The 25684-nt window shown below is 44.6% G+C and overlaps 1 protein-coding gene across 2 annotated transcripts; it reads left to right on the top strand.

Annotated features, from left to right (window-relative positions):
- The first annotated feature begins 5813 nt into the window (after nt 1-5813).
- Nucleotides 5814-24170, top strand: LOC128723553 (nucleolysin TIAR). Of its 2 annotated transcripts, XM_053817306.1 has the most exons (8): nt 5814-6602; nt 7541-7628; nt 10210-10285; nt 10859-10961; nt 15518-15710; nt 15779-16102; nt 16172-16319; nt 17433-24170. In XM_053817306.1, the coding sequence occupies exons 1-8, from the start codon at nt 6329-6331 to the stop codon at nt 17472-17474; spliced, it is 1248 nt and encodes a 415-aa protein (XP_053673281.1). In that variant the 5' UTR covers nt 5814-6328; the 3' UTR covers nt 17475-24170. The 2 variants fall into 2 exon arrangements, with proteins under 2 accessions (XP_053673281.1, XP_053673282.1); XM_053817307.1 differs by lacking the exon at nt 17433-24170 and having other exon boundaries at nt 16172-16331.
- The last annotated feature ends 1514 nt before the right edge of the window (nt 24171-25684 follow it).

The following is a 25684-nucleotide window of genomic DNA, read 5'->3' as shown; positions in this document are numbered from 1 at the left end:
AGCTTGCTTTTAATTATATATTAGAGCAAATTGCTCCGCAAGCAAACCGAACGGTGTTTCGGGAAAATCAAACAACAGCCAAACATATTCAAAGGAAAACTCGGCGCAACACACCCCGTCCCTGGGTGGGGGAGGGGGGTGGGGGGAGAGAGAAAGCTAAAGAGGATGGGGGAGAACGATGAAAAGAGAAAGGAAAAGCGAACCCGAACCAGGCTCGCGTGCGCTTTACTCGCAGCACTGAGCCGAGAAGCGCCAAGGCGCCAGGACTTTAAAAGCCAATAGAGTATCACTGCGAAATAGATACGCCCTAGCTGGAAATTAAAATATAAATAATAAATTCATTGCCTTCCTCTCTCTCTCTCTGTCTCCTTTGTCCTCCCCCAACCAGCCGGCATTACCTCCATCGTTCTCCCAATCCCAGCCAGTCACGGACGATTATGCCTGGCCGGGCAAGATGTGGCCCGCCTGGCTTTCGACGATGGGTTGGGCCAAAAAGCCCCAACCTAGCTTAGCACAAGACAGCTCCAGGCGCCGAAGGACGACTACGACGACGACGACGACGACGCAGCAGGGCGCTGCAGTACATGAAAACATTAATTTAATTCAAATCGCCCGCTCGGATGTTTTATAATGACGCTTGGCCCCGTTTTTTTTGTTTTTTGGTCTTCGTTTTTCTCTCATGTCCCAGGGGTTTGGTTCGCGTGCACAATCCTTCCGACCATCGGGTGTGAGGCAAAACGAGGACCACCCCCGCCCATCCTCCGAGAAGGATTCCTCGCATAGATAATTTTTTGTTTTTACAGCCCACCCGAACCGATTCCACGGTGCGCCTGGGTTTTTCCCTCACACGTTTCTGCACCCAGAAGCAGGGTGTCTTTTTTTGGGCCGCCCTCCCCCCAAAGGACCCCCAGGAACCGCAAGGCACTCTCGTGTACGACTCCTTTCGCTAACTCACACCCATGGCCACTTTAAAACGCCCTGTGCCGGCGGCGTCAGAGTAAAGTGCCGAAAACTGCGTCACCTCTCGCTTGTCGGCTTCTCTTTTTATCTTCGGACTCTTCTTTCCTACTTCGGCCACTGCCAAACACTGCCACTACGGCTGCTGCTGGTTGGTGCTGCATTCCGGCAGCAGAATTAGGCCACACCATCATTGCGAACTTCTCCGGACCAAGGGGTTCGTGTTCCCGAGCCTGCAAAACCCCGCCGCCACTGGGCTCGCTGGCAAACGATGCGGTCACACCAACACCACGATAACCGGTGGAGTGGAGTGCAGAATGGCGAGGGTTTGCAGCAAGCGTGTCCTTTTTGTTCGTCCGTACTGCTGTTGCTCTGTTGTTGGCACTGTTGATGGGGATGTTTTTGGGCACTCACTGTTGCCGCGCCACACGTACGGTTGGCTACAGATCAAATTAAACGAAAACATATAAACACACACACACACACATACCAAACGTACGCATACATGCGGGCTCTACCGACATGCGAATGTGATGACAGGAGAGGGAGGTTGGAAAGGGGAGCCTTCCCCCACACCCTTCCACATGTATATATATATATCCTCTTCACCACCCACTGGAGCAACAGACAGCAACAGAAGCACAAGCCGCTCGGGGCGATCCTGGCGTGAGGAATTGGGCGTCCTGAAATTCGTCCTGGCATTAGAATATGGGCTGGTGGGATTATTTCACTCCGCCACGGGGCCCTGTTTGGACAGCAAATCGAAAAGAAACCGAAGCTCGGCAAACTTACTACAAACAATCGGCAAAAAAAAAAAAACCGGGACGCTGGACCGTTTGCGAGTGATCGTGCAGTTCGATGCAGGGCGCATCCTGGTTATATCTCGCATGCACGCGTGGTGCTTATTTCTTTTATTTCGAGCGGGGGGAGGGCCACAAAAAAAGAAGAAGAAAAAGAAGAAGGAAAATAAACCCCAACCATCCGGGAATGGGGATGCGCCGAGAGCCGGAAATGGTTGACGATACGGCTGGGGGGTGGTTTTGGAATAATTTATAAATTTTCAAACAAAACGCAGCGCAGCGTACCCGCGAGAGGCGCATTTCTGTTTTTTTTTGTGTGGTGTTTTTTTTTGTATTATTATTTCGCCTCGCTATTCGCTTCTATTCCAAACCCGGTAAAAAGCACCTAAGCAAAGGCTGCGCGCAAAAGAGGAGCACACGCGCGCGCGTATCCTGGTTAGGACGTTCGGGCGGAATAGAAGAAGAAGAAGAAGCAGCAAAAAAAAAACAGGTATGAAAATTGAGCAACGGACGAGAACGAAACGAGAATGGAACAACCAACAGCAACAACATCAACATGAAGCAAAAAATATGACTACCAACCGGGCACGAACAGAACAGGGGGCCCATTTATACATAGGTAAGGTGGCCGTGAGCGGTGGCATGAACAAACGCACACACACACACGGGGGTGGGGGGTTGCTGCCCCGTGCTTTGTTCTTTGTCCTCCCGCAACAACACCGGGGATGGGGGAGAGATGAAGAACAACAGCAACAACAACAACGACGACTACGACAGGAAACAAAAAAAAAGGCACACAACACCCGCCGCGAGCACGATGTTTTAGTCGACATTTGTATGTGTGCCTTTTTTCTTTTGGCGTTGGTGTGCTGCTGGTGGTTCTGGTTTAGCCCCGAGAGCCTGCTGGAATTTCATCCGTTTCGCGTCGTTGTCCCTTCTTCCCTGCCCATTCTACCCCTCTCGTCGTCGTCCCTGCCGCCGGGAGGGAAAACACACTTGCTCCACTGGTTTTTTGTTGTCGTTGTTGTTGTTGTTGGAGGAGCAAGAGAAAGGCAAAAAAGAAAAGAAAAACCGGTCGGCTCTTCATACCGCACACAGCAGACACAATCAATAACAGACTCACGCGCGCGCACGCACACACCGGCGCGCAGCAAATGTCCTTTCGCTTCGCCAACCCCGTCACCCACCCATCGACACACGGCGCACGCACACTAGCACGCCGTGTTGAATGAAATGCGCCCTCTCACACGTGCCACCTCTCGCGACCACCCACAGGGTGGCGTGTGTGCGGAAGAACGGCCAGCACGCAGAAAGGACTCGCGCGCGTGTGTATCCTTCAAGCAGGGGCCGAGCGCCGGAGCATGCGCCGTCCGCACGCAAGCAAGCAGGATCGCAAGGATTCCAGTTCGGTGGCCCGGAGGTGAACCGCAACTTTTCCCCAGACGATGCGGCGCGAAAAGGATACCCATTTCCCAGCCAGTCTACAAAGCGAACAAGAGTGTGTGAGAGAGAGAGAGAGAGACCGTTTTTGGGCGGAAGGACACCGTTTGCGAGCGGGTGGGTGGACAAAAAGGACGAACGCGGTGAGGCCACGAAGCACACAGGCCAACCCGAACGGTGGACACGCGCTCGTGCCTTTTGTCTGCCTGATCCTGGCACGAGCCCGTCAGTTAGAGCTGTGTCCGCCTTACGGTTAGTACGATTTAGTTAGGACCCCCCGTTGTGCTTTTGGCTATCATGGTATAGTTCCTGTACGTTTCCCTGGCTGGCAAACGCCATCATCTTTGCAAGCTGCTTGCTACATACGGTGGTCTTTTTTAGTTTCGTGGTTTGCGTGCCACAAATTTTTTGTTTTTCGGTGTTGCGTTTGGGTCCTTTTTGGCCCAGCCACAGCTTCCATTTTTCTTTTCGGAACGGGATTTTAACCCAATGGAGCAAACAAAAAAAAATAAGAAACGAACCGACCGAACGGCACAAAGGGAAAAACATAAATTTTCCACTGCTCTCAGCCACCCTCAACCCTCCGGCAACACACACGCACACATGCTCGTGTGCGCGCGCGCGCGCGTGCTCGATACATGTGTATACACCATACGCACACACACACACACATACACACGGGAACGCGCACGCACATTTCGCTGGTGGTGAATTGCGAATCCGCAGCCAACTTTGATCCTGCGAGTCGGTTTCGGGCATGAAATGTCACGCAGAGTGTGCTAGAGAGTGTCTCAAGAAGGGCTAGTGTTTGGAGTCCTAAAAGGACACGCACGGTGAGAGTGAAAAGAAAAACGCTAGTGACAAATGCCAGGAAAGTAGTGCAACGGTGTGGATTGGTGATTTTTCGTCCCCAATGCAAACAGACCCGTTTCGACAAGGTGGCACGCGTTTGCATGAGCGAGAGAAAGAGAGAGAGATCGAGGGCAAGCGAGTAAAAGAGAGGTAGAAAGGGAGCGAGTGAGAGAGAGAGAGAGAGAGAGAGCAGTGGCGTAGTGCAGAAGGAGACCGAGGAGTGTGTTGTTAATTGATGAAAGGAGGCTCGCCAAAAAATGCCGCAGAACACCGCCGCTGCTACCCGCACTTGACTCCTTGCAGGTGCCGCTAGAGACCACTACGACCTCCTCAGTTTGTGTGTGTGCGTGTGTGTGTGTGTGAAAAAGGCAGGAAAAGAAAAACACGCGCGCCAGCAAGGACCTTCCGGTTCGCTTCCCGCGGGCGCAAGCGGTGGCAATTTTATGAATTTTAATTTATGCTGATGTATGCCAAGCAAGCAGGAGCAACAAAAAAGGACCCACATATATATGTGAAAGGACACAAATCGAAACTCGGCACTCGACGCAAAACAAAAAAAAAATGGTAGTGACTCGTCGATTCCGCGGTGCGGTTTTTGTGCGACTCTCGGGGGAGGGAGGGACTTTGATTCGCATGACGAGAAATGTGCCAGCATGGGGACGCACTCGATGGTGGTCGCAGGACGTCTCTCCTGCACGCATACACGCGCCCACAGCACACGTACGTGCGTGCCACACAAAGGCACACGGACGCTAAAGTGCGACACGCGATTCACCTGCCACGAGAGCGCTCCTAGACGGGGAAAAAACGGGGTGGAAAACTGGTGAAAAACTGGTGGAAAAACTCACCCAACGAGGCCACGAGGTCCTTGGGGGGGTTGCTTGCAGGATACGGGATGGGGGGGGGGGGGGAAAGAGGAACGCAACCGTCCCTGCCAGGATAGTGTCTCACGGCCTTTGTGTCGGTCGACGTTTTCCTTTTCGATTTTTCGCTTCCTAGTGCTTCCATCCTTGTCGCACGCGTGGTGCGTCTCCATCGTGGCGTGTCCATTATCCTTCGCCGTATCTCCACCTCTTTCCCTAAAAGGCGCCTTTTGCATGCTTCTTCGATGCCCAAAAGGCGCCACCAGTTTTTGGGGTCTGTCGCGTCCTTCGAAGGAGCAGGTCGCGTCCGTTCGCGTTAGCGCATTCTCGCTTTAATCGCATAGCCATCCGGTCGCTGCAGCAGCATCCGGTTTTTCGTCGAAAATCGCAGAACAAAGAATCGCAGATCCTTGTTCTCGGTGTCGGGATGGTGGGTGGTTGTTGCGCGCGCGTGTGTGTTAGTGCAATTGCCAACGACAGAGACGACTGACCGGCGAATGAACTGCGGAACTGTGTGTGTGCGTGTGTGCATGAGCGTGTGTGTGTGTTGTTGCTACCCAAAAAGCTGCCGGGGAAGCCACAAAAAAGGACGATTTTCCGGCAAGAGGGAGTTGCGCGGATTTTGCGTCAATTGCATCCTGTATCACACGGCCACCCAGATACACTCCCATACACACTAGGGCACTCACACACAAGCACAATGCGTTCGTTGGGTGGACGTGCGAACAAAAAAAAGCAGCATTGGCTGTTGATAGGGCTACATAAAAAAAATACACGTCCTTACACACATATACCCCAAATCACACAGACATCTAGCAGCGATCGTGACAAGGACAATTCGCTTGTTTTTTTACTCCTTCCCCCCTTTGTTTCCTGTAGTGTCCGGATTCGATCATTCATGCCGACGCAGCTATTAAGGGCCGACCAACCAGACAAACACGCGGATCGACCCGTCTACTGCGGAGGAACAATTAGAGCAACGCATCGCTAGAACCCGAGCAGCTGAGGCAGCGCAGAGCAACAAGCAAAGCTTACAAAGGACAGTGAGAGAAGGAGAGAGTGAGTGAGAAAGCGAGAGAGAGAGAGAGAGAGAGAGAGAGAGAGTGAACAGAAAATAACACTATAAACCCAGAGGACCACAACCTATTGCGTAAAAGTAACAAGAAAGTAGCTGTTTTATACTGACCATTTACACATCGAACCTATCGAAAAATTCTTATCGTGAAGCGTGAAGCGTTTTGCGTGTGCCCAAGTACACAAGCGCAAGCCCACGCACAAGGACAATTCGTCAACTCGGACGACGCCGGTGACCGGAAATCAAACGAGCGGCGTAGGGCCAGTGCTCGATTTTGCTTAGTACGTTTCAACGCAGAATTGTCAGTGCTGGGGTACCGGTACGTGCAGCCCGCAGGCACCATGCTGGCCATGTCAACGCTGATGATGCCGGCCCCAACGATGGCACTTGGTGCGCCTCAGTTGGCGGTCGGTCCGCACCAGAAGCCACCGGAAGCGAAACTGCTCGCGATCCACCCGGCACACACGCAGACGCAGACGACTCCTCAGCATCAGCTGCAGGCGCAACAGCAGCAACAGCAGCAGCAGGCGCAGCAGCAAGCCCAGCAGCAGGCGCAACAGCAGCAGCAGCAACAGCACCAGCAGCAGCTTCATCAGCTGTCTGCCATCAAGCAAGGTAGGCCGTGGGAAACGTTCTGTTCTATCCGTGCTTCAGGAAGCTGTTTCAGAGACCTATTTTGGGAGTTGGCAATACGGGGTTTGCCAATGTCACCGAACTCTCGCCAGTCCTGCTGGCGGAAGGATCGCTAAAAGGCAAACAGAATCATGTCACGTTACCAATTGCGTATGGAAATAACGCACCGAGCTCGTCGGCACACCCAGAGTGGGGCTTAATGATTCAGTAAATAAACTTACATTTTATTTATGATTCCCCCGCCCCAAAAGGGACCCGGATGGGGGAGAGGGAAGCAGGACGTTCCGGGGCGGGATACGCATTGCAGTATTTACAACCGATAAACCCTATGTACATCGTGTGTGTGTGTGTTGAGTGTGTCGCGTCGTGTCGCCCGGACTGTGAGGCGTCGTCCGGACGTCCGATTGCGAATGTGACCCATCTTCCGGGTCGGCCTCGGGGGGCTTGGTTTAGCACATTATTATTGGCACTACTCGGTATGGTTGGTTTGTTTGCTGTTGTATGTGTTGTTGGGTCCTGCTGGTTTTTGCTGGCTCGCCGCCATGCGCTTAGTGCGTGTCAAACCGATCAACATTCAACTCAGCACAGGTCCTTGGGGGGGATCGCCCATCAGGACGATATTGTTTCACCCGTTCACTGCGTCAGGGTTGGAATTTTGGTGCCAATAAGAAGTGAAATAAATTACTCCACCGAGTGCCAGCAACAGGTCCGGTTGAAACACTGCACTAAATGTACTGACATCATCGGGCACGGCCATGTCAATCAGCTTTATTGACATATAGGGCCTCCCACAGTGTTGTGACAGCTCCAAAACAAAAAAACTACAAAAATGAAGCCTTCTACGATGTACTTTTTGGCGATTACTTTCCAACCGACTACTGACAGTATGTTTCGTCCTTTTGCACGCGTCCGTTTTGCAGAGCACTACCACATATTCGTCGGCGACCTGAGCCCGGAAATCGAAACACAAACGCTAAAGGAAGCCTTCGCCCCGTTCGGAGACATATCGTAAGTATACACGCTAGTACCCCTGCGCTACACCTTCACCCCTGAGCGGCCAACATCCGGCAAGGCACGAGCAATTGAATCCGTTCGATTTGTTTTTTTTTCCTTTCTTCAATCATTTTTGCGTGAATGTTAGGTTAGGCGTTACCTTTTTACGTTATCGTACGTGTCGTTTTGTTTCGTTGTTGTTTCCCCACCACATTTTCGGTTCCCCGTTCCCCGTCCAGCGCGATTCATTTCCATTAACGTGTGTGCACCCTTCAGTTGCGACGATGCCACCGAGAAAATGAGTCTTGCCGTGCTGCCAATGGCCAATGGCAAATGATGGCGCTGCCAATGGTAGTCTAAAAAATGGCAAAACCCCCCCCAAAAAAAAAAAACGACTCGTTTTTCCGCACCCACTCGGGCAAGTTTTCCGAATGACGCGGTGGCGGGAGAGAGCCAGACCAGCTTCGCAGGACATTCCGTTTTCCCTGGCCTTTTTCTTTCTTTCTTTTTGGTTCCGTTTCCTTTCTTCTCGCTCACCCACCAAACTCTATAGAGGCGCTCTCGTTTTTGTTTCACTTGTACATGAGTATAGTTTTCTTTTTTCGCTTTGAGTATCAAACCGTACCGTTCTTTACTAATATATTGTACCGTGTACCATTTTTGCCGCTTCTTGGTTCGTTAGTCTTTTATCTCTCACCCATTATTTTAGCTCCGGCTCCGCTCCGGGCAGACGTACACGTTTGAAGTTGCTCCTTTCTTTTTCAAACCTTTTCATTGCTCAGTATCCTTTATCCGTGTTTCTAGCTTCGTAACTTACTACTTATAACGAAACAAATAGCGTAGGCATTAGGCGTTTTGTTCATCGTATACATTGTTTGTTTTATACCAAATACTAATCCTAAATCAGCGTGCAATAAATACATATATATATTTATATTTACATATGCATATATATAGAGCATTCGATCGGTGTATATATGTATGTATACACATATAAGTATATACCTTTACAAGCTTTCTTCCTCGTTGTATTTCGTCGTGCTGTTTGATGGTTTTTATCCCTAGGCAAACAAAATATATTTCAGCCGGCTCGGGCTCGGGGTGCAGCTGCGAGCTGGCTTTTACTCTTTAAGCACTGCTTCTAGAAGTGTGGTGTTTTCAAAATGTGTTAGCGAACATATATCAAAAGCAAAGCCAAACCCTTTCCCTACGAAACAATTACGATCGTGTGTACTAGCGTTTTGCAACACTCTGTATGTCGTTTTGTTATTCAGTTGTTCCTGGATGTAAAATATGTTTGAATGTGGTTTTTGTTTTCAAATTTTTAAGTTTTCAATCTCTCTCTTTCTCTCTCTCTCTCGCTATCTATTTTCCTTCGATCCAATTTCTTCCCCGTCTTTGGTTTCCTTGTTTTTTTTTGGGTTGCTCCATTTTCCCAATCCCTGCCAATTTTTATATTAGTAAAGCTCCCGTTTTTCCCCCTTATTTCATTCCTCTAGTTACTACTCCCCTTACGCCTCCATATAGAGTGCAAATAAACAAGTTTTCATGTTCGTACCCTAGGCCGCTTTTCCTGTTGTTCTCATATTGTCGTACACTCGTATTGACTGTCGAATATTGTTCGTTATTAGCGCGTTATTTGCGGTATGTGTCGCCTTCCTCAGCATAGATATTTTTCTTTTAATTGTGCTCGATAGTGTCCCCCATCACCCGCCAAAAAAAATTCCCGCTTCCCATGAACCAAGGAACCCTTTCTTATTTCCCGCGAGCCACCCAAAAGTGCACCGTTCGGTGCGAAAGCTCACAAAGAGCTCCAGTCACATCGCCGGGTTCGGTACTCGGTCGGTGCAGCGAACCATAAATCGCAACAACAAAAAAAAGGAAGGATACGCGTAGTTTGACGCAACGTAGCTACAACGCATGCTCAAGATGGCCCTGGTTGGTTTGTTTTTGTTTTTCATCCGTTTTTCACCCACACCATCCCACCTGCGCCGTGATTCTTTGTGCGTTATACTCGAATTGCGTTGCGTGCGTGCCTTGTTTTGTTTTTCCTTGCTCCGAGGATCCGAGGTCCTGCACAGGTTCTGTCGCAATTGTCACACACAGAGACACATGTTGGCATTTCGACAAACGCATTGGGAGGAAAACTGGATCCCGTTTTGCGCGACCTGCAGCACCTCCTTTGGCTCCTTGGGACGCGTGATGGGAGCCACGGCAAAAAACATCGGTCAATACTCACCGAAAGCCGCAATTCTATTGCTTGCCAAACGGCCCCACCGAAAGCCGCAATTCTATTGCTTGCCAAACGGCCCCGGGATTCGCTTTCGGGTGTCCTCAAACAGCCACCAAAAGGAAACGATCAGAATAATCGAGAGAAGAATCATTTGCGTGGGAGTATTATTGTTACCCATTCGTGGAAAGCGTTAGAGAAGAGAACGAAACACAGCATCCGTCTGCTTTACTGGAACTCGCGGTTGAGACTGCTTGCGCCTTGTGAACAAAAACAAACATCAACAAAGCTAAATCAAACCAAACCAAAAAAAAACAGATCCTATTAATATGTTTGTATAATTAACCCACCCCCCCTTTTTTATAGCGATTGTCGCGTTGTTAGGGACCCTCAGACATTAAAATCAAAAGGATACGGATTTGTTTCGTTCGTAAAGAAAACGGTAAGTAATGTTTCATTTCTTTTCAATACTCTTCTAACAAAACAAGCCGCACATTGAATTGTGCAGAACTCCCCTGTTACAATATAGAATGCAGAAGCAGCACTAGAAAAGGCTATCGAAATGCGAGAGCGTATGTGAACGGGCAGGATACGTGTATTGTTTCTCGATTTGATGTATTATGCAAACTTTCCTTGCGCCCGCAGATATAGACAGAGGAAAAGAATTCCCAGAATGGGATTCTGGAGAGTGCTACTCGCTTAAAAAAGCAATCACTTTAGAGTAGGGTACTTTTTCAACAATTCATCCATTCAAAAACACGTACGAAGAGCACACGTAGGCGATATTCATGATTTGAATGTGCTGCAGCTCTTGTAAGGAAGTTCGTAATATACAAGAACGTGAAAACGCTTTTCCAAGTAGATATAGTACTTGAACACAACAAAACACGTTTAGAAAATAGGGTTCTTAGAATAAGGCTCTAAGGCAGGGAAAGATTATTACCAACTAAGCGATACAAGCTATACCTGGAAATTCAACCGTTAAACCCCAAACCAAACTAACTAACAATTCTAGGAGGCGGAAAATGCAATTGCGGCTATGAATGGGCAATGGCTTGGTTCGAGGAGTATTCGAACTAATTGGGCGACTAGGAAACCGCCGGCTAGCAAGAACGAAAGTAAGTATCTCGGACCGTACGAACAGCGTACTCGAATTTGCATTTTGTTTTAGTTCATAAGCAAACAACGAACAAAAAAAATCAATGGAAAAATATCTTCAAAGAGAGAGAGAATGGGGGGAAGGCCGAGAACGTCTCGCCTACCTCCGGAATTTATTGTTTTCCCTATTGTTTCGTTCTCTGTGTGTGTCCTTTTCGATGGCGAATAGACAGTTGAGTTGTACAAGTAGGTTTTGTTTGTTTGAATGAAGCGAACTGAGGCACACGGAAGTGAATAGAATAAGAGTAAAAAAAGCGTGACAACGAGTAAACACACGTAGCTTTGGGAGGGACTGCTCTGGCGCGGAGATTGTGGCGTAAAGAAATGGGGTCGACAACCCTTAAGTTCTTACTGCTAGTAGTATTAGAAATCCAGGGATGGTAGAAGTAGCGATTAGCCGGGAAGGTTCAGGACAGCCTGACGGATTGAGCTATTGATGTATCGCGCCAACAAAACACACTGCAAAAAGCACTAGAACTAACTCTTCCCCGATGCATTCGAAAGGTACTCTATTTTACTCTGTTTTTCCGAACCTCAACCTAGATTGGCTAGCAATTTTCAAACTTCTCCTGCCTCCTAGAGGGGGCTGTTCTCCTCTACGCTCACGTACACACTGGCACCACGAACCGCAGGAATGTTTGATTGTGTTTTATGTTTGGTTTTCGGTTTATTTGTTTTTGGTTTTTGTTTTGTAACTTCATCCTTTCGTTCATCGATTTCCGTTTCGGTGGTACATTGCCGGCAAATTGTTTTCTCTGTTCCCCGATGGCGTGGCGGAACGATCGTCAGTTCCATCTGCCAGCCGGATATTGATGATTTGAAACCATGATTACCACCCAGCCAGCGGTAATATCCTCCTCGATTGGTCGAAATGCAGAAACAAAAGCAAAGAGAAAATCAAAAGATAACGCATTTGTTTTCATTCCATTCCTATTTCTCGATCTCGCGATTAACACCACATTACGATGATGATGATGATGTTGATAATAATGATGTTTATTATCCTCTTACCTTCTTACAAAGGGAAACTAACTCTTCAAATTATCTGTATAACCCACGCCTCTTGCAGTAGAGCTTTAAGCTTGACTTGAACCCAACACAAACATTCACAATAAAAAAAATCTGTAGACCTATTAACCTGCGTGCGGCCAGAAATATGCTTTATGTAAGTTCACGGTGCATGTACCGCATAAAATAAGAAAAAAAAACCTACAATTACAACTATTTCTCCCAGATCTTTTTTCCGTCTTAGTTTTACATATATCAATCTATTTACAACTATCCTCTGATACACATCTCTTTCACTTGGATTTTCCCCGTTCATTCGTATCTATCTCTATCTCTCTCTCTCTCTCTCTTTTTATCTCTCTGTTTTAGTTTCTTCTGTTTTGTTTAGTATCAGTTTCTGAATGCTGCATAATAATTTACCTTACTTCTTTTCCATTCAACTCATCTCCGATCCTGGCGCTTTCTGTACATCGTTATTGTTGCTTTGGTGCATTTCAGTTTGAATTTAGTAAGATAAATCTTCCGATGATATCGAATAACGCCTGCTTCAGCCGTGTTATCAAACGCTGCTGGAGCAGAGCCATCCCTTCTTGGAGATGGTCCCAGAACCGGGCCTCAAGCTTCATCGGTTTTGAATTGGTCTTTTCTTGAATGTTTTGTGCAATTTACTTCCAAACGTTCGTTCAAAAATTCGTTTTTCCATTTCACATCCATTTTCTATCCACGCTGTCCATCCCCCATAATCACACATACAACACACAAGCATACACACGCGCGTACCAGCCTATCTTATACAACCCACCTCTCTTAGCATCCTTGCTCTATTCCCTTCCCAAACCAACATTACCACACTGACACGCAAAAATCAAAGAGCTGACTGCAGTGTCAACAGTTGAAGGGACAAAATCTCCATCGGCAGATTTGCCCACTTGTGTACATACGTTTTTTTTTCTCTCTCTTCGATCTTCGATGCGATGTGTATAGCCATGTAATACTGTAAAACATTCCTTTTTTAATATATACATATCCATATATATATATACATATGTTTATAAATTATTCGTCAATAACTACTCTAGTTCGATATATCAACCACAAAATATGAGTGTTGTATTTTTTTTTAAATTACTAATTACGTACTTTGTAGATTGTTATTCGATTCGCATGCATGATCAATGTCCAATCAATCAAACAGCAGTGTCTACAAGCTATGTTCTCCATGAGCGTGCCATTGGTATTGATATTGGTACCGGGCCAAATCGTCCGTTACAAAGGACTCACTAGCGCCTGTCTAGAAGTGTTGAAGGTTTTTTTTGTTGGTTTCTTGAGTTTACACGTGCCTCGTTGCAACAGCCGGGTTGCCAGACTGCAGGTTTTTTTGTTTGTTCAGATTACTGTCACTGCTACCGCTGATGCTAATGCTGCTAGCTACTACTACTACTGCTACTACTACTACTTCTACTACCTCCACTAACTAGTACTAAACAGCAATCCATCTCCACCGCCCTTATACTAGTCGCTGCAAAATGCTAAACCCACTAAGTGCATCCCCTTGACCGGTGTGTAGTGGAATCGGATGTGTTTCATCGGATTGTTTGCTGCGGTGTGTGTCGTGCCCTAGCGTGCTTACTGTGCTTTAGCCGTTTTCCACCGACCTTCTGTCGCTCTAGGCGAGGTTTGGTCTTAGACTTTAGGACGTTTTATTCGCGGTCGGTGTGCATCTCACAAACCCTCTTTAACCACTCTACGTTTGCTCACTTCATTTTGCTTACCAAACGCCCGAATCCTGCTCCTCTCTCTCTCTCTCTCAATCGCCATGGCCAGATCAGTACACAGCAGCACTAGAGAATGTAGCCTTACGATTAACCGGGTCCAACCGATCTCCAGACGCTAGACCCTCGCAAGTACATTCACACAACGCATTGAAGCTCATTGGCAACGATATTTAGCTAGCATACTTAGCGGCTTGCTTTGATGTTTATCCTCTACAATATCTCTCTCTCTCTCTCTTTATGTTGTTTTTGTCTTAAATCTTGTTCCGCGGCGCACTAAGTTGCCTTACCCAGTGTCGTTGTCAGGTAGGCAGCATATGATCAGCATTAATAAAAAAAAAGAACCAATAAAGCAAACAAACGAAAAGGCCTACCAGTAACGCTAAAATTCGATCATGTAGTATTTTGATAAAAGAGAACGCTTTAAATATAGCCAAACCCAAGAAAAGCTTGGCTAAGTTTTGGAAAGGTAGCAACCACTGTAAAGGTGGAGCAGAAAACGAACCTGGATATGATAAGAGAAGATACAAATGATACCGAAACGCCTAAACGAAAAGTATTGAATGTGTTGGTGAACATTTTAGCTGACCTAGTTTTTAACAGTATTTTTCTACCATTTTTTTCTACCATACAAGCTTATTATATTAGTACTATACTTCTTCGAAATTTTATAATACTCCATATGTATAGTTTTATATTATTATTATGATTATTATACATAAATATAAATACTTACACTCGTCTGAGGAAATATTGTCGCTGATTGGTATTATACGAATTTTTACATTCAACCTCACATGCGCGCACACACCACTCCTTGCGTCAAATGCTATTGCTAGATCAAACGTTACTCCAGCATATTTCCACCTCGACGATCGACGCCGTTCGCGGTTTTACGGCACACACTGTAGTATGGCTTTCGATGTCTTTTCTACTAGCATTTACTTTAGCCCCGTCTTAATTGTTTGTTTTGAAGATCAGCTTTCGAATGGTTTGTGTGTGTGGGGATGTGTGTGTGTAAGTAGTGCTATCCCTGTGCTGGCAAAGCTCAGCACAATTTGGCCACCCAAAAGGGCGGCCGAGTTAGGGTCGTGCAGTCGCAAACGAAGCCAAGAAGCGCACATTAGCCTGCTGCGGCAGCTCCCATGGCTCTCGATTCGCTACTGATGACTCAGGCACTGATGCAGCTCAGGCCAGTCGCAGGACGAAGCTACTTACACAACGGAAACAAACCAAGCATTCTGTATTCGTTTGGGTATTCGTCCTTATTTCGATTGATATGTTAGTTTCAGTTTTCATTCAGGCATCCTAGTGCTACATGTTATCTGTACCATACATTTGTTTCACTACTACTACTAATACTACTACTACTATTACTACTACTACTACTACCACTACTTAGCATTGGCTGCAAGGGATGCTGTGTGAATTTTGCATAATTTTTTTCCATTATTATTCCAATCAATTTTGAAGTAACTACTTTCTCTAGTAAAATCATGTGAGCGCCAGAATGTAAACGCACACCACAATTTAGTTTGCAATGAAAACAATAAAAACCACACATACACGTACACACACACACACACACACACACACACACAGAGACACTCAGGACACTTAGTAACGCGAAACCACTCACCCCAATGCGATCTCCTTGGTTGCCATGCTAACGATTGTCTTTTGCTTCCACCCTTCTCACCCATTCTTCTCTGCCCCTCCCCCACCCACCCCCGCAGTCAACGCCAAACCACTGACGTTTGATGAGGTGTATAATCAAAGCAGCCCGACTAACTGCACCGTTTACTGCGGTGGCATCGGTGGTACTTTGGCCGGCGGTTTGAACGAGGACATCCTGCAGAAGACCTTCTCCCCGTTCGGTACCATACAGGAAATACGCGTCTTCAAGGACAAAGGATACGCGTTCGTCAGGTAACGTTCGTGGTGTTGATGTTGTGAGCCTAACAACTCGCTTCTAACAACTCGTTGTTCGGTTGCAGGTTCTCCACGAAGGAAGCGGCCACCCATGCCATCGTGGCCGTGCATAACAGCGAGATCAACTCGCAGACGGTGAAGTGCTCGTGGGGCAAGGAAAGCGGTGACCCAAACAATGCACCTTCGCTGGCCAGCCAGGCCCTTGGACAGACCGGATTTCCCTTCAACACCGCGTACGGGCAGCAGGTGGCCGGGTACTGGTATCCTCCGGCGCCAGCATATCCGGCAACACCTGCACCGGCTGCTACGCCTCTGCAGGGTCAATTCCTGCAGGGCATGCAGGGCTACACGTACGGCCAATTTGCGGGCTATCAGCAGGGATATATGGGGTAAGATCGGTGGCGAGGTTTGACGGTTCTGGAGTGTTACTAACGGAGCACCGCTCGTGTCCTTTTCAGCATGGGAATGCAGATCCCTGGGGCTTGGCCAGCTGTACCGGCTCAGGCGCAATTGCCAACAGCGGCTCAGCAGATCACGGCTCAGGGTGTTGGTGGAGCTTTGCCTCAGACAGCCGGTGTCGTCGCCTATCCGATGCAGCAGTTCCAGGTGAGAAACTAAGTAACGCTTTGATTTTGCAACCGTCAAGTCGAAGGCTTATAAATGGGCGTCTCCCTTGTCCAATCGTTGATTGAAATCATTAGAAAACCTTCGTAAACTCCACATAGTAGCGCTCTTTCAAACGGGAAAGTTTTACGTGAAATGTTACAGTGTCAACATGTTTTAGTCTTCATCACTTGGTTATTCAAATAGCGTTGGGACAAGAGGTTATCCGAGAACGTATTCCAGTAGCCATCGACACAACATACATTAAAAGCTGTCCAAGCATTTGGTGTATTGCTGGTAGTTTAGTAATTACAGCAGGTGTCATAGTGTTCATGGTCCATGCTGGTTTTTATTATTATTATTTATTTAAAGACAGCCAAGCCGTATTGAGATTTTAATAATTGTTTCTGGACTGAAAGGCATTTCCTCCCAACAGTCGCTGTGAACCTTATCCCGGGCTAACTCAGTTAATGCTGAGGTAAAATTGGTTTTTGTAGCTAAGTAAAATCTTCACAACAAGAAAAGATGTCACAGCAGTTGGATACTTCTTCTCCTTGTTCTAGTTTGCTTCTTCTTTGTAAAGGTTTGATAACGGCATGGTGCAAGAGTTCAGCTTACTGAGCACTTCTGTACTGCTCCGTAACTTGGAGTGTGACTCCTCGGTTATTGGTAAGACCAGATATGTCAGATATGTCAGATTATGGCTTTTTTTTTACGAAAAAAGGGATTTTTACTTTCAACATTAAGTGTCGAAATCTGCTACCACACACAGGCTAATGAACAAGCTGAAAAATTGGTAGTTAAATCGACCTGGTACAAAAAGGATGTTTCCGTCAAAATCTAATAATTCTGTTATTTGAAGCAGACTAGTAGGAATACGTTTCTCTAGTACACGGTTATTGATTTGATACTGAACGAAGCCTAGGTAGCATCGTCTAAGGTTTTTAAACAGGCTCCTCCTGTTAAAAAAACTAGCCACATTTGATCTTGCTTAGACCTCATTGTTAAAATGCAAAAAATTAAGCTCGTCATCGACAATTCTCTCAAAAATGTCCAAAACACAATCGATTCATTCGCTTTAACGTTCTCTCCTTTCGTTCCCTTCCACAAATCCAGCTGGCTGAGGACGAGTGGTTGGCGCCAAGTCTGCTAGTGTAGCTTCCCTGATGGCCATCAATGTGCGGCTGTGTCTCACAGCGAAATTAAAGTGCGGAGTACTGGAGGAGATATTTGCACACCTAACGCGCCCCTTCATCTGCATTTGCCCCAACACACTCCCAAACACACAAGACACGACAGGAAACGCGCAAATATACACACGATTCCGGTGGTACAAAGTGAATTCGAGGCACGTGCGCCCATCTCATCCGCACGTGCTCCCAAGAGTGCATGAGAAGGCGTGATGCGAAACAAGCAAGAAAAAAAAACGAAAAGCCAAAATGAAAAAAAAAATAGAAAAATCATATAAAAAAGCAAACAAAACAAAAGAAGGTAACAAACCGAACTACTATCGATGGACAGAGCCCGGTGCAGAGCAACGGAACATGAACGAAGGCACGGAGTACTCTAAAGTTAGCCTCAAACTGTGGCTAAGTAGAGCGAGAATCATCACTTAATCCAATCATACGTCAGCAAGCTGACGCACGGCAAGGGGGAAGGACCTTTGCAGACGAACGACCGCACGAAAAGGACCCAGCAGAGGAGCACACGCAGAGAAAGAGCACTAAATTTTACTCCTGATATTTTTCATGATAGATAGTACTCATTCAAATGAACAAATGAAACTACACAGAAAATACAACGCTGAGGTAAGCTGAAATATGAGATAAACGTAGCATTTACACGGCGATACTGATTTTTAGAGCCAGAACGGGAGCATCGCCAGAGGGTGGCTGGGTGGTACAGCACAAGCACATGTTTCGTTCAGCCCTCGAGCTACACAGTGTGGTGCAAAACATTCGCAGAAGCAGAGATTGTTACGAGGGGATAAAAACAAGGCGGTATGCCGTTGAAGGACCTTGTCACGGTGCAAGGTGCAGGTGCGAGAGAGAAGCTTTGTGAAAACAATAATGATTCGTCCAACCAAACACTAACTAACCGGAAGTGGAAGGAGTTTAGACATGAATGGGGCCTGTCGTGGGCTGTCGTCGAGCTAGAGTGTTATGTTCGGTAGAGAGCTAGATGGGGGTTGCAATTTGCGTTCTTGTTCTTTACCGTGGTGCGGTTCAGTTCGCTCCTTGCGTTGCCTCGTGTGGAGAAGATTGCAGGTGAGTGGCAATTGCTTTAGAAAAACCATCGCGAACACCGCGGTACGGTGGTGAATCTGCATGCAAGACTGAAGTCCGAGCCGGTCTGGCTTCTTAGGCCTTTCCGGGCATTCAAGTTGGTCCGCCAGGACCGGACCGTGCGGGATATCAATTTACACACGTACCATGCATGTCCGCGGTGCATTGCCGCCGTGACGCACTTCCACTGCAGATCAGTCGCGTCCTGTTCAGTTTTACACGCCAAAGCAAACCCGAGCAGCTCGCGGCCACCCACAGGGCGTTGTGTTTTGAGCTTCGAATTTTGTGGATCTTTTTCATTTGTCGCCAGATTCGGTGCGATCACGCAGGCCATCTGATATTTCTGCCGCTAGCTTGTGCTTTGTCTTGAATGATTTGGCAATTTCCCGGAAAGGATTTGCAAAAACGCCACTCTGTTTTATCGTTTCGCGAATATCACCATTTTTGTGAATTTTTCCTACAATTTTTTTAATTTCATGAGTTTTTCATGCCGAAGAACGACCGCTGCTTTACGCTGTCTGTCAATCGGACACGTTACGTATGTTTGCTGTGTTTTATCCTTTTAACAAACTGCAGCTGTTGTTGCGTATATGACACGATAGCATCTGCACGAATTACATAGAGCAGGTTTAGTTTTTTTTGCTCCACATAATTTTGCGCGTATGAGATTCGTTATCGCCAGTTTACTTTCTGCCGGATTTATTGCAAACGCCGTAGTTCTATTTCTTGCTTTGAAGATGGACACTACGCGAACAAATCGTATGAAAGTATGCGGAACGGTATTAAAAATTCCAAAACTGCTATATATATTTTTTATTATTTTACCAGTTTTTGCGAATATACAATGTTTTTTATAAACGAACGGTGAAATGAAACGAAACATTTGTTTAGACCAAATATTTTTAAATAAACGGAAGAAAACAACAGTGTCAATACAATCAAAATTGCATAGAACAAACGTAAAAAAAAGATACATTCATTTGAAACCATTGTGATGAAAACTATAACACAACAAAATAAACATTAAATAACAATGATTCACACTCACACAGAACAAGAATGGAACAACATAAAAACGTAGATGAAGTTTACCCGAAAAAATGGAATGATAAATGATATTGACGACTAAAGCAAACAATACATATATGGAAAAAATATATATATATATTAATTATATATATATATATATAAATATATATATTATATAGGAGCATCATGAAGCTCCGGAAATAAACGTACACTTATACATATACACAAAATAGATAGGAGATATTTAATTAACTGTGAACAATTTACCAAACAACAACAGCAACATAAACAGCAACAAACAAAATGAGAAAATGAAGTTGAATCTAACCGAGCTCTAGCACAACGGAAGTGTAGTGAAGAAGAAGCCGTAGATAAGTACGTGAGAGGTTTTGGATCAGTACATACAGAACATTAAAATAATGCGGAAATAATAAAAGGATCAAACATGAAGAAGAAGAAAGAAAAAATACCTTCAACAAGATCAAAGCATCGAGTTACTTACAGCAACACTAGAAACTCTTTTAACAAAAGCATTGTAACAGATCGTTTGTAATGTTCTATTTTCTTGAGTACCCACAACCCAAAAACTATCGAAGTAAAATTGCTACTCAGAATTAAATAACGAGTTAGTGAATAGCGTTAAATCTACGGGATTTTGAACCTAGATCAAACCGTAACGTTAAGCAAAACTTATAAACCAGTAAAGCAGAAGCTCAATCAAATCAAAACCAAACACTCACGTAATTTCACGAGAAAAAAAAACAAAAAGGCAAACATGGTGGTATTCCAAAAATGGGTGAATGGAAGAGTGACTAAATGAGGAATAGTAATTGAAGCAATTAAACTAGCACGTGGCCGCCGCAGACGCGGTAGGCTCACGAGGCATTAAATTATCCATTTTAAGCGTTGAAGCATCGGTAAGCTTAAAGATCCTGAAGGAAAACGGTGCTGAAGGCAAGCATCCCGTGCGCCCGTCGAGCGGGAAGCGCTCTAACTATTGAATCGGTTCATCGTTGCCGGAAGCCACGCTCTTTTCACCGTCAGGATGCTTGCTCTGTGATGGCGCCCAAGCCCAGCCCGTGGCGGAACTAGCGAACGAGGCAGCGAACGACGAACTGTTTGTACATTGTAGATGCACATCATTTTAATGTATTTCGTTTCCAAACCAACCAGTTTATGCTTTGTACGTAACGTGGTTTAGTTCTTAGGCGTTGCTTTGGACCAACCGGTGACCGGTTGTGATTAAAGTGTTCAGTTGGGGAAACCAAACTTTTAATTTGTTTGAATGTGCCGACGAGGTGAAAAATCAATTTCTACAGTAGCAATTAAAAACGATTTAAAGAAAAAAAACGTGACCAGTAGTATCAATTCATTGTGACGACGATGATGATGAAAAACGATGATAATGACGATGAAGCTGCGAAAGCAGCATGGAAGAAGATTGCAAGAAGCAGAGCGCAGAAAATAGTAATGCAAAGCAAACAAGTCTTCTTACTATTGGACAAGATCCCTAAGACACATTAGAGGAGAGATTCCCATATCTCGTATATTAAAATAATATATTTACATATATACACGAGTCCCTGAAACGAAAAAAGGTGTTTGTTACTTTATTTACAACTATTGAACGTATTTGATTGGATTTCAGTTGTGTAGCCTTTTTGGAGGATGGTTTTTGTTTTTAGATAAACATATATATTGCATATAGTTTGGAAATCTACCTTCAGCCAAAACGGAGCGTTCCGGAAAGGGAACACAAGAAGTAATACCTAGAGATCTTAACAAACTGAATAAAAGAAGAAGAAAAAGACACAAACAACTTACAATGAACGAACAAAACTTCGCACACAATTTCTATACTTAAACGGGACGGCAAAGCTAAAAAATAAAAAGAGAACGTGAGAAAATGTGCATCCGGAAGCGGAGCTAATTAAGCGCAGTCGAAAAACGAATGCCACTAACCAAGGGACAGTGTGGATGTAAGCCCTTTACACAGCAGTAACATGTCATTTAATCATATATTATAACCTTAAAGCAAACAGCAACCTAACATCACAACCAGCAGAAAACACAAAAACAAAACAACTAACTTAAACGGCATAACTACCAAGGCATAGTTATTAAAGGCAAGCGTGTGAGCGAGTGAGCCAGGCAAACTCCGGAATCTCATAGTTCGGTTTACTAGTGCGAGCGTTAGATAGGTATTGGAATCTTTAAATCAAAGTAAAAGCAAAACTAAACCCAAAACTAATTGCTAGAGAAGGGAACGGGGACGAGATTAACAAAACAAAGAATGAAGAAAAAAATCAAACACTACAATCGTGAGCTAAGCGAGGGAGAAACGCACAAAAGAAAACATTAGCGCAACAAAGCAGTACACAGTGGTGTGCTAAATATTAGCACGCGCGGAGATATGTTTTGTTACTACACTGATTTTGTTTGCCGAGCGATCTCCACCGGATGTGTTGGAGAGTATTTAAGCACACTGACACACAAAACACATACACCTAAACATACAGAAAAGCTCACACATGTTCATCCATGGAAGCAGCAGCATTGTAAGGATAAATCCTATCAATATCGGTGCTCGAGGGCGGAAACATTTATTAAACAAAAAGTGAATTAAACGTAGATTGTCATGTAAAACAAGTTTGGGTTGTGATGGAACGACAGTCAGTGGCAGTAGTGTCGAGAGGGAAATGTGGCCGACGTGCAGTGGTAGAAAAACGAAGGAACAAATATAAACTAGAACAAGGGTGTGCTGTGCGTGCGTGCGTGCGCGCGCGAGTGTGTGTGTGTATGTGCGTTAAAGGGCGGAAAATTTGCAGCTAAACATTATAAGATAGATTCACAGGTGGTGACCGTGGCGGTGGCACGACAAGCAGAACGTTCTTCGATTCAGATAGAAAATCTATTTTTAGTGCATATTGTGTAGCATGTTTTGAGCATTTGAAGCCGAACCAATAGCAATGTTCTCTCTTTGAGTGTACAGTGTGAGCAGAGTAACAATCGTTGGCGGGAACATTTTCCGAAAATAACAAAACACTCGCGCACACATACACACACTCACACGCCCACAAACACACGAAAGAAACGCACACATAAGAAAAAAAATACAAAAATAGATAGCAATAGCGACGTAAGACGCATCGAGGAGCGATGTGAATTGATTTACTAAACATTAAACAGCTCTTGAAACAAATCCATGCAAAAACGGAAAGGCAATCGATTTAAAAAGAAATAGGGAGGAAGAACAAAAAAAGGGAAACAAAAAGAAAAACTGTGTTACCAGTTACTACGGGATTTAGCAAACATGGCTTTCAAAGCGGCACACATGCAATTATAAAAGACAACTAAAGCGAAACAGCAAGGGAGAGGCGAAAAAAAAACGAAGTAAAAAGAAACAAACAAAACCTATTATCTACCGTAAGAACTTCTACAGATACTACTAGTATTACTAATAATCTATCAAACTAACCGTCACTGCTAGTGATCACTGGATACTATTACTACTACAATTCCGATGCTACCTCTACCGGGAGGAAAGCACCACACGAGGAACTGAAATACTGTGATTATTTTTTTTCGTTTTCTGCTCATGAAACCTTTGGACCTAACCCCTTTTCTAGGTTGTTTGTTCAGCAATTTGCTCAGCTAGTAGCTCGTTGGTTGTTTTGACTTCGTTGTTGGGTTCGTTATTAGAGAAATCATTAAATTTTCGAAAAATTGGAAAGAGAAGGAAAAGGCAGGTAAATTCATCTAAAATGCAAATCGAAATGCGTTGTTTCGCGGAAAAACAAAGCAAAAAAACATCTAAGTGAGCAAAAATAATACAGAAAGCGAATATAATTATATAAAAATATGATATAAAAGGAAAAACGAACAACCTGCGAACGTAGCGGAAAGAGTTTGTGCAATTGTTGATAAGAGCTCAACCGGAAGCAAGGCAACGATATCGGCTAAGTTCATCCGCAATAATGTGCAATTACCGTAGAGAAATTAGCGATATATTATTAGAGAACGTTTGCAACGGCACGACGGTACGATGAGGGCAAAGGAACGCTTAGAGGAAAGAAAGAAAAGGACACCCTTGAGGAAAATCGAAAATGCCAAGCTTACACACCCAAATACACACTGACACACACACACACACATATATATATATATATATATACTTTCGCTTCATCATCGGTTTTGATTAGTTTCCACCCGCTCTAGCTTCGTATTCCTTTAGAGGAAAAGGGCAACATTTATGGGCAAAGACTGCCAAACGGAAGGAACAGCAAACAGCATTAAAGAAGTGAGGTTAAGCAAAATGGATAGTTTGCGGGTGAAACCATGAAAAGAAAAAAACATCAAAAGCACATTGTGGAAAATTCAAGAACTCGTATGTTTAAGACACAAACAACACAACCACACAGCATTGACACATGTAACTAAATGAAATATAAAAGAGAAAAAAAAACAAAATTTGTATGTAAACGACCGAGGGGTTGAACTGCAAGCTACTACTACATTATAATTAAATATTGCAACAAGCAGAAAAGAAAACAAATCAAACATATTATATTTATAAAATGAAACGAAACAATGAACTGTTTGTAAAACACATATTTGCTGCTAGCGGTAACGAATGGAATCGAGCAAGGAACAAAATGGCGTACATCTCAGCGCATCGTAATAGAGCGGCCACAAATTAGCCTCCCCACGCCCACTATTACTCCATGGGCCAGGCAGGACAATTGTGTTGCCATAGCGATGGCGGGCGACGTGGAGCGTGTTTTTCCGCACCCGTTCTTCGGGAGGAAAACCCTTCCATATCGGAGATGGCCGTGAGGTAGCATTAAGGCAACAGTTTAGCAAAAAAAAAACAACAAAAAACAATGAAAACGAGATGTTTTCTCAGCACAAAACCTTACAGCACACCAAAACATTGGGTAAAACGTGTGTGTGCGTGTGTGGGTGTATTTACTATCAAACCGTATTTTTCATCCCTAAACGGGGGGTACGTCGGAGCGGGGGAGGCAATGTGCACAAAACTAACTACAACAAGAAGGTAAGGAAAGAACGCAGCAACACAAAATACTTGTAAACGGTAACAGTTGCGCAAATTTGATGAAATCATTAAATTGTCTGGTGCGTTTCTATGACGACGGCAGGGGAATGTGTGTGTGTTTCATGAGCAAGATAAAAGGATACAAAATAAGTAAATAATATAGTGAAATCCCATGAAATCGAGAAAAAACAATCATACAGACACACAAGCGACACAAACACATAAACAGACATGTTAGCACATTATAGATGTAGAAGCACGTATTTAAATTCATATAATTAAAGCAGAAATGAGGAAAACCCGATGAGTAAAGTACTTTGGCACCGGAATGTCGAAAAGGCGCGAATTAAAGTAACAATTATTGGCACAAAAATCCTACAGAGGATTCGTAATTGTGCAGTGTGTTGCATTCACATGCTTGCTTGGTACTCATACTTCCAGCTGCTAGCAGCTCTGACTCTCTTTTTTATATATCTTCCATTGTTATAACTTATATTGAATGCAGTTCATCTGTCATTCCTTTATGTTGACTATTTACGTATGAGTTTTATACTCATTTGTCTACACTTCTCATTCTTATCTTGTTTGAATTTATCATTACGTTTGTTACTCATTTCTTTTCACTTTAAGTGAATGTTTTCACGTTTATGAAGTAGTTTTTTTTATTTTTTCCTTCTCATTGTTCCTTATGAATTGGAATGCTTTCCGCATCCTAACCAAAGCAACGGCTAGTAGATGTATAACGCAACATGTGATGAAGTGTTGGTTTATTGGAAAAGGTGTCGTGACATTGTTTACAAAAAAAACAGTTCAATTCAAACTATTAGAATTAAGCCAAACACATACACACGTACACACATACACATGCGCGCGTAAACGTGGCAAAATAAACCAGTTACACAAACAAAACAAAACAAATAAAAAAGAGAGTGAAAAGTATATACCAAACAACGTTTGCAAAACCTATTATTTTACAAGTATGATAATACTAAACGAAC

Source organism: Anopheles nili, chromosome 3, assembly GCF_943737925.1.
Source record: "Anopheles nili chromosome 3, idAnoNiliSN_F5_01, whole genome shotgun sequence".
NCBI lineage: Eukaryota > Metazoa > Arthropoda > Insecta > Diptera > Culicidae > Anopheles > Anopheles nili.
Note: the sequence above shows the minus strand (reverse complement) of the source record. Positions and strands in the feature narration are given on the sequence as shown.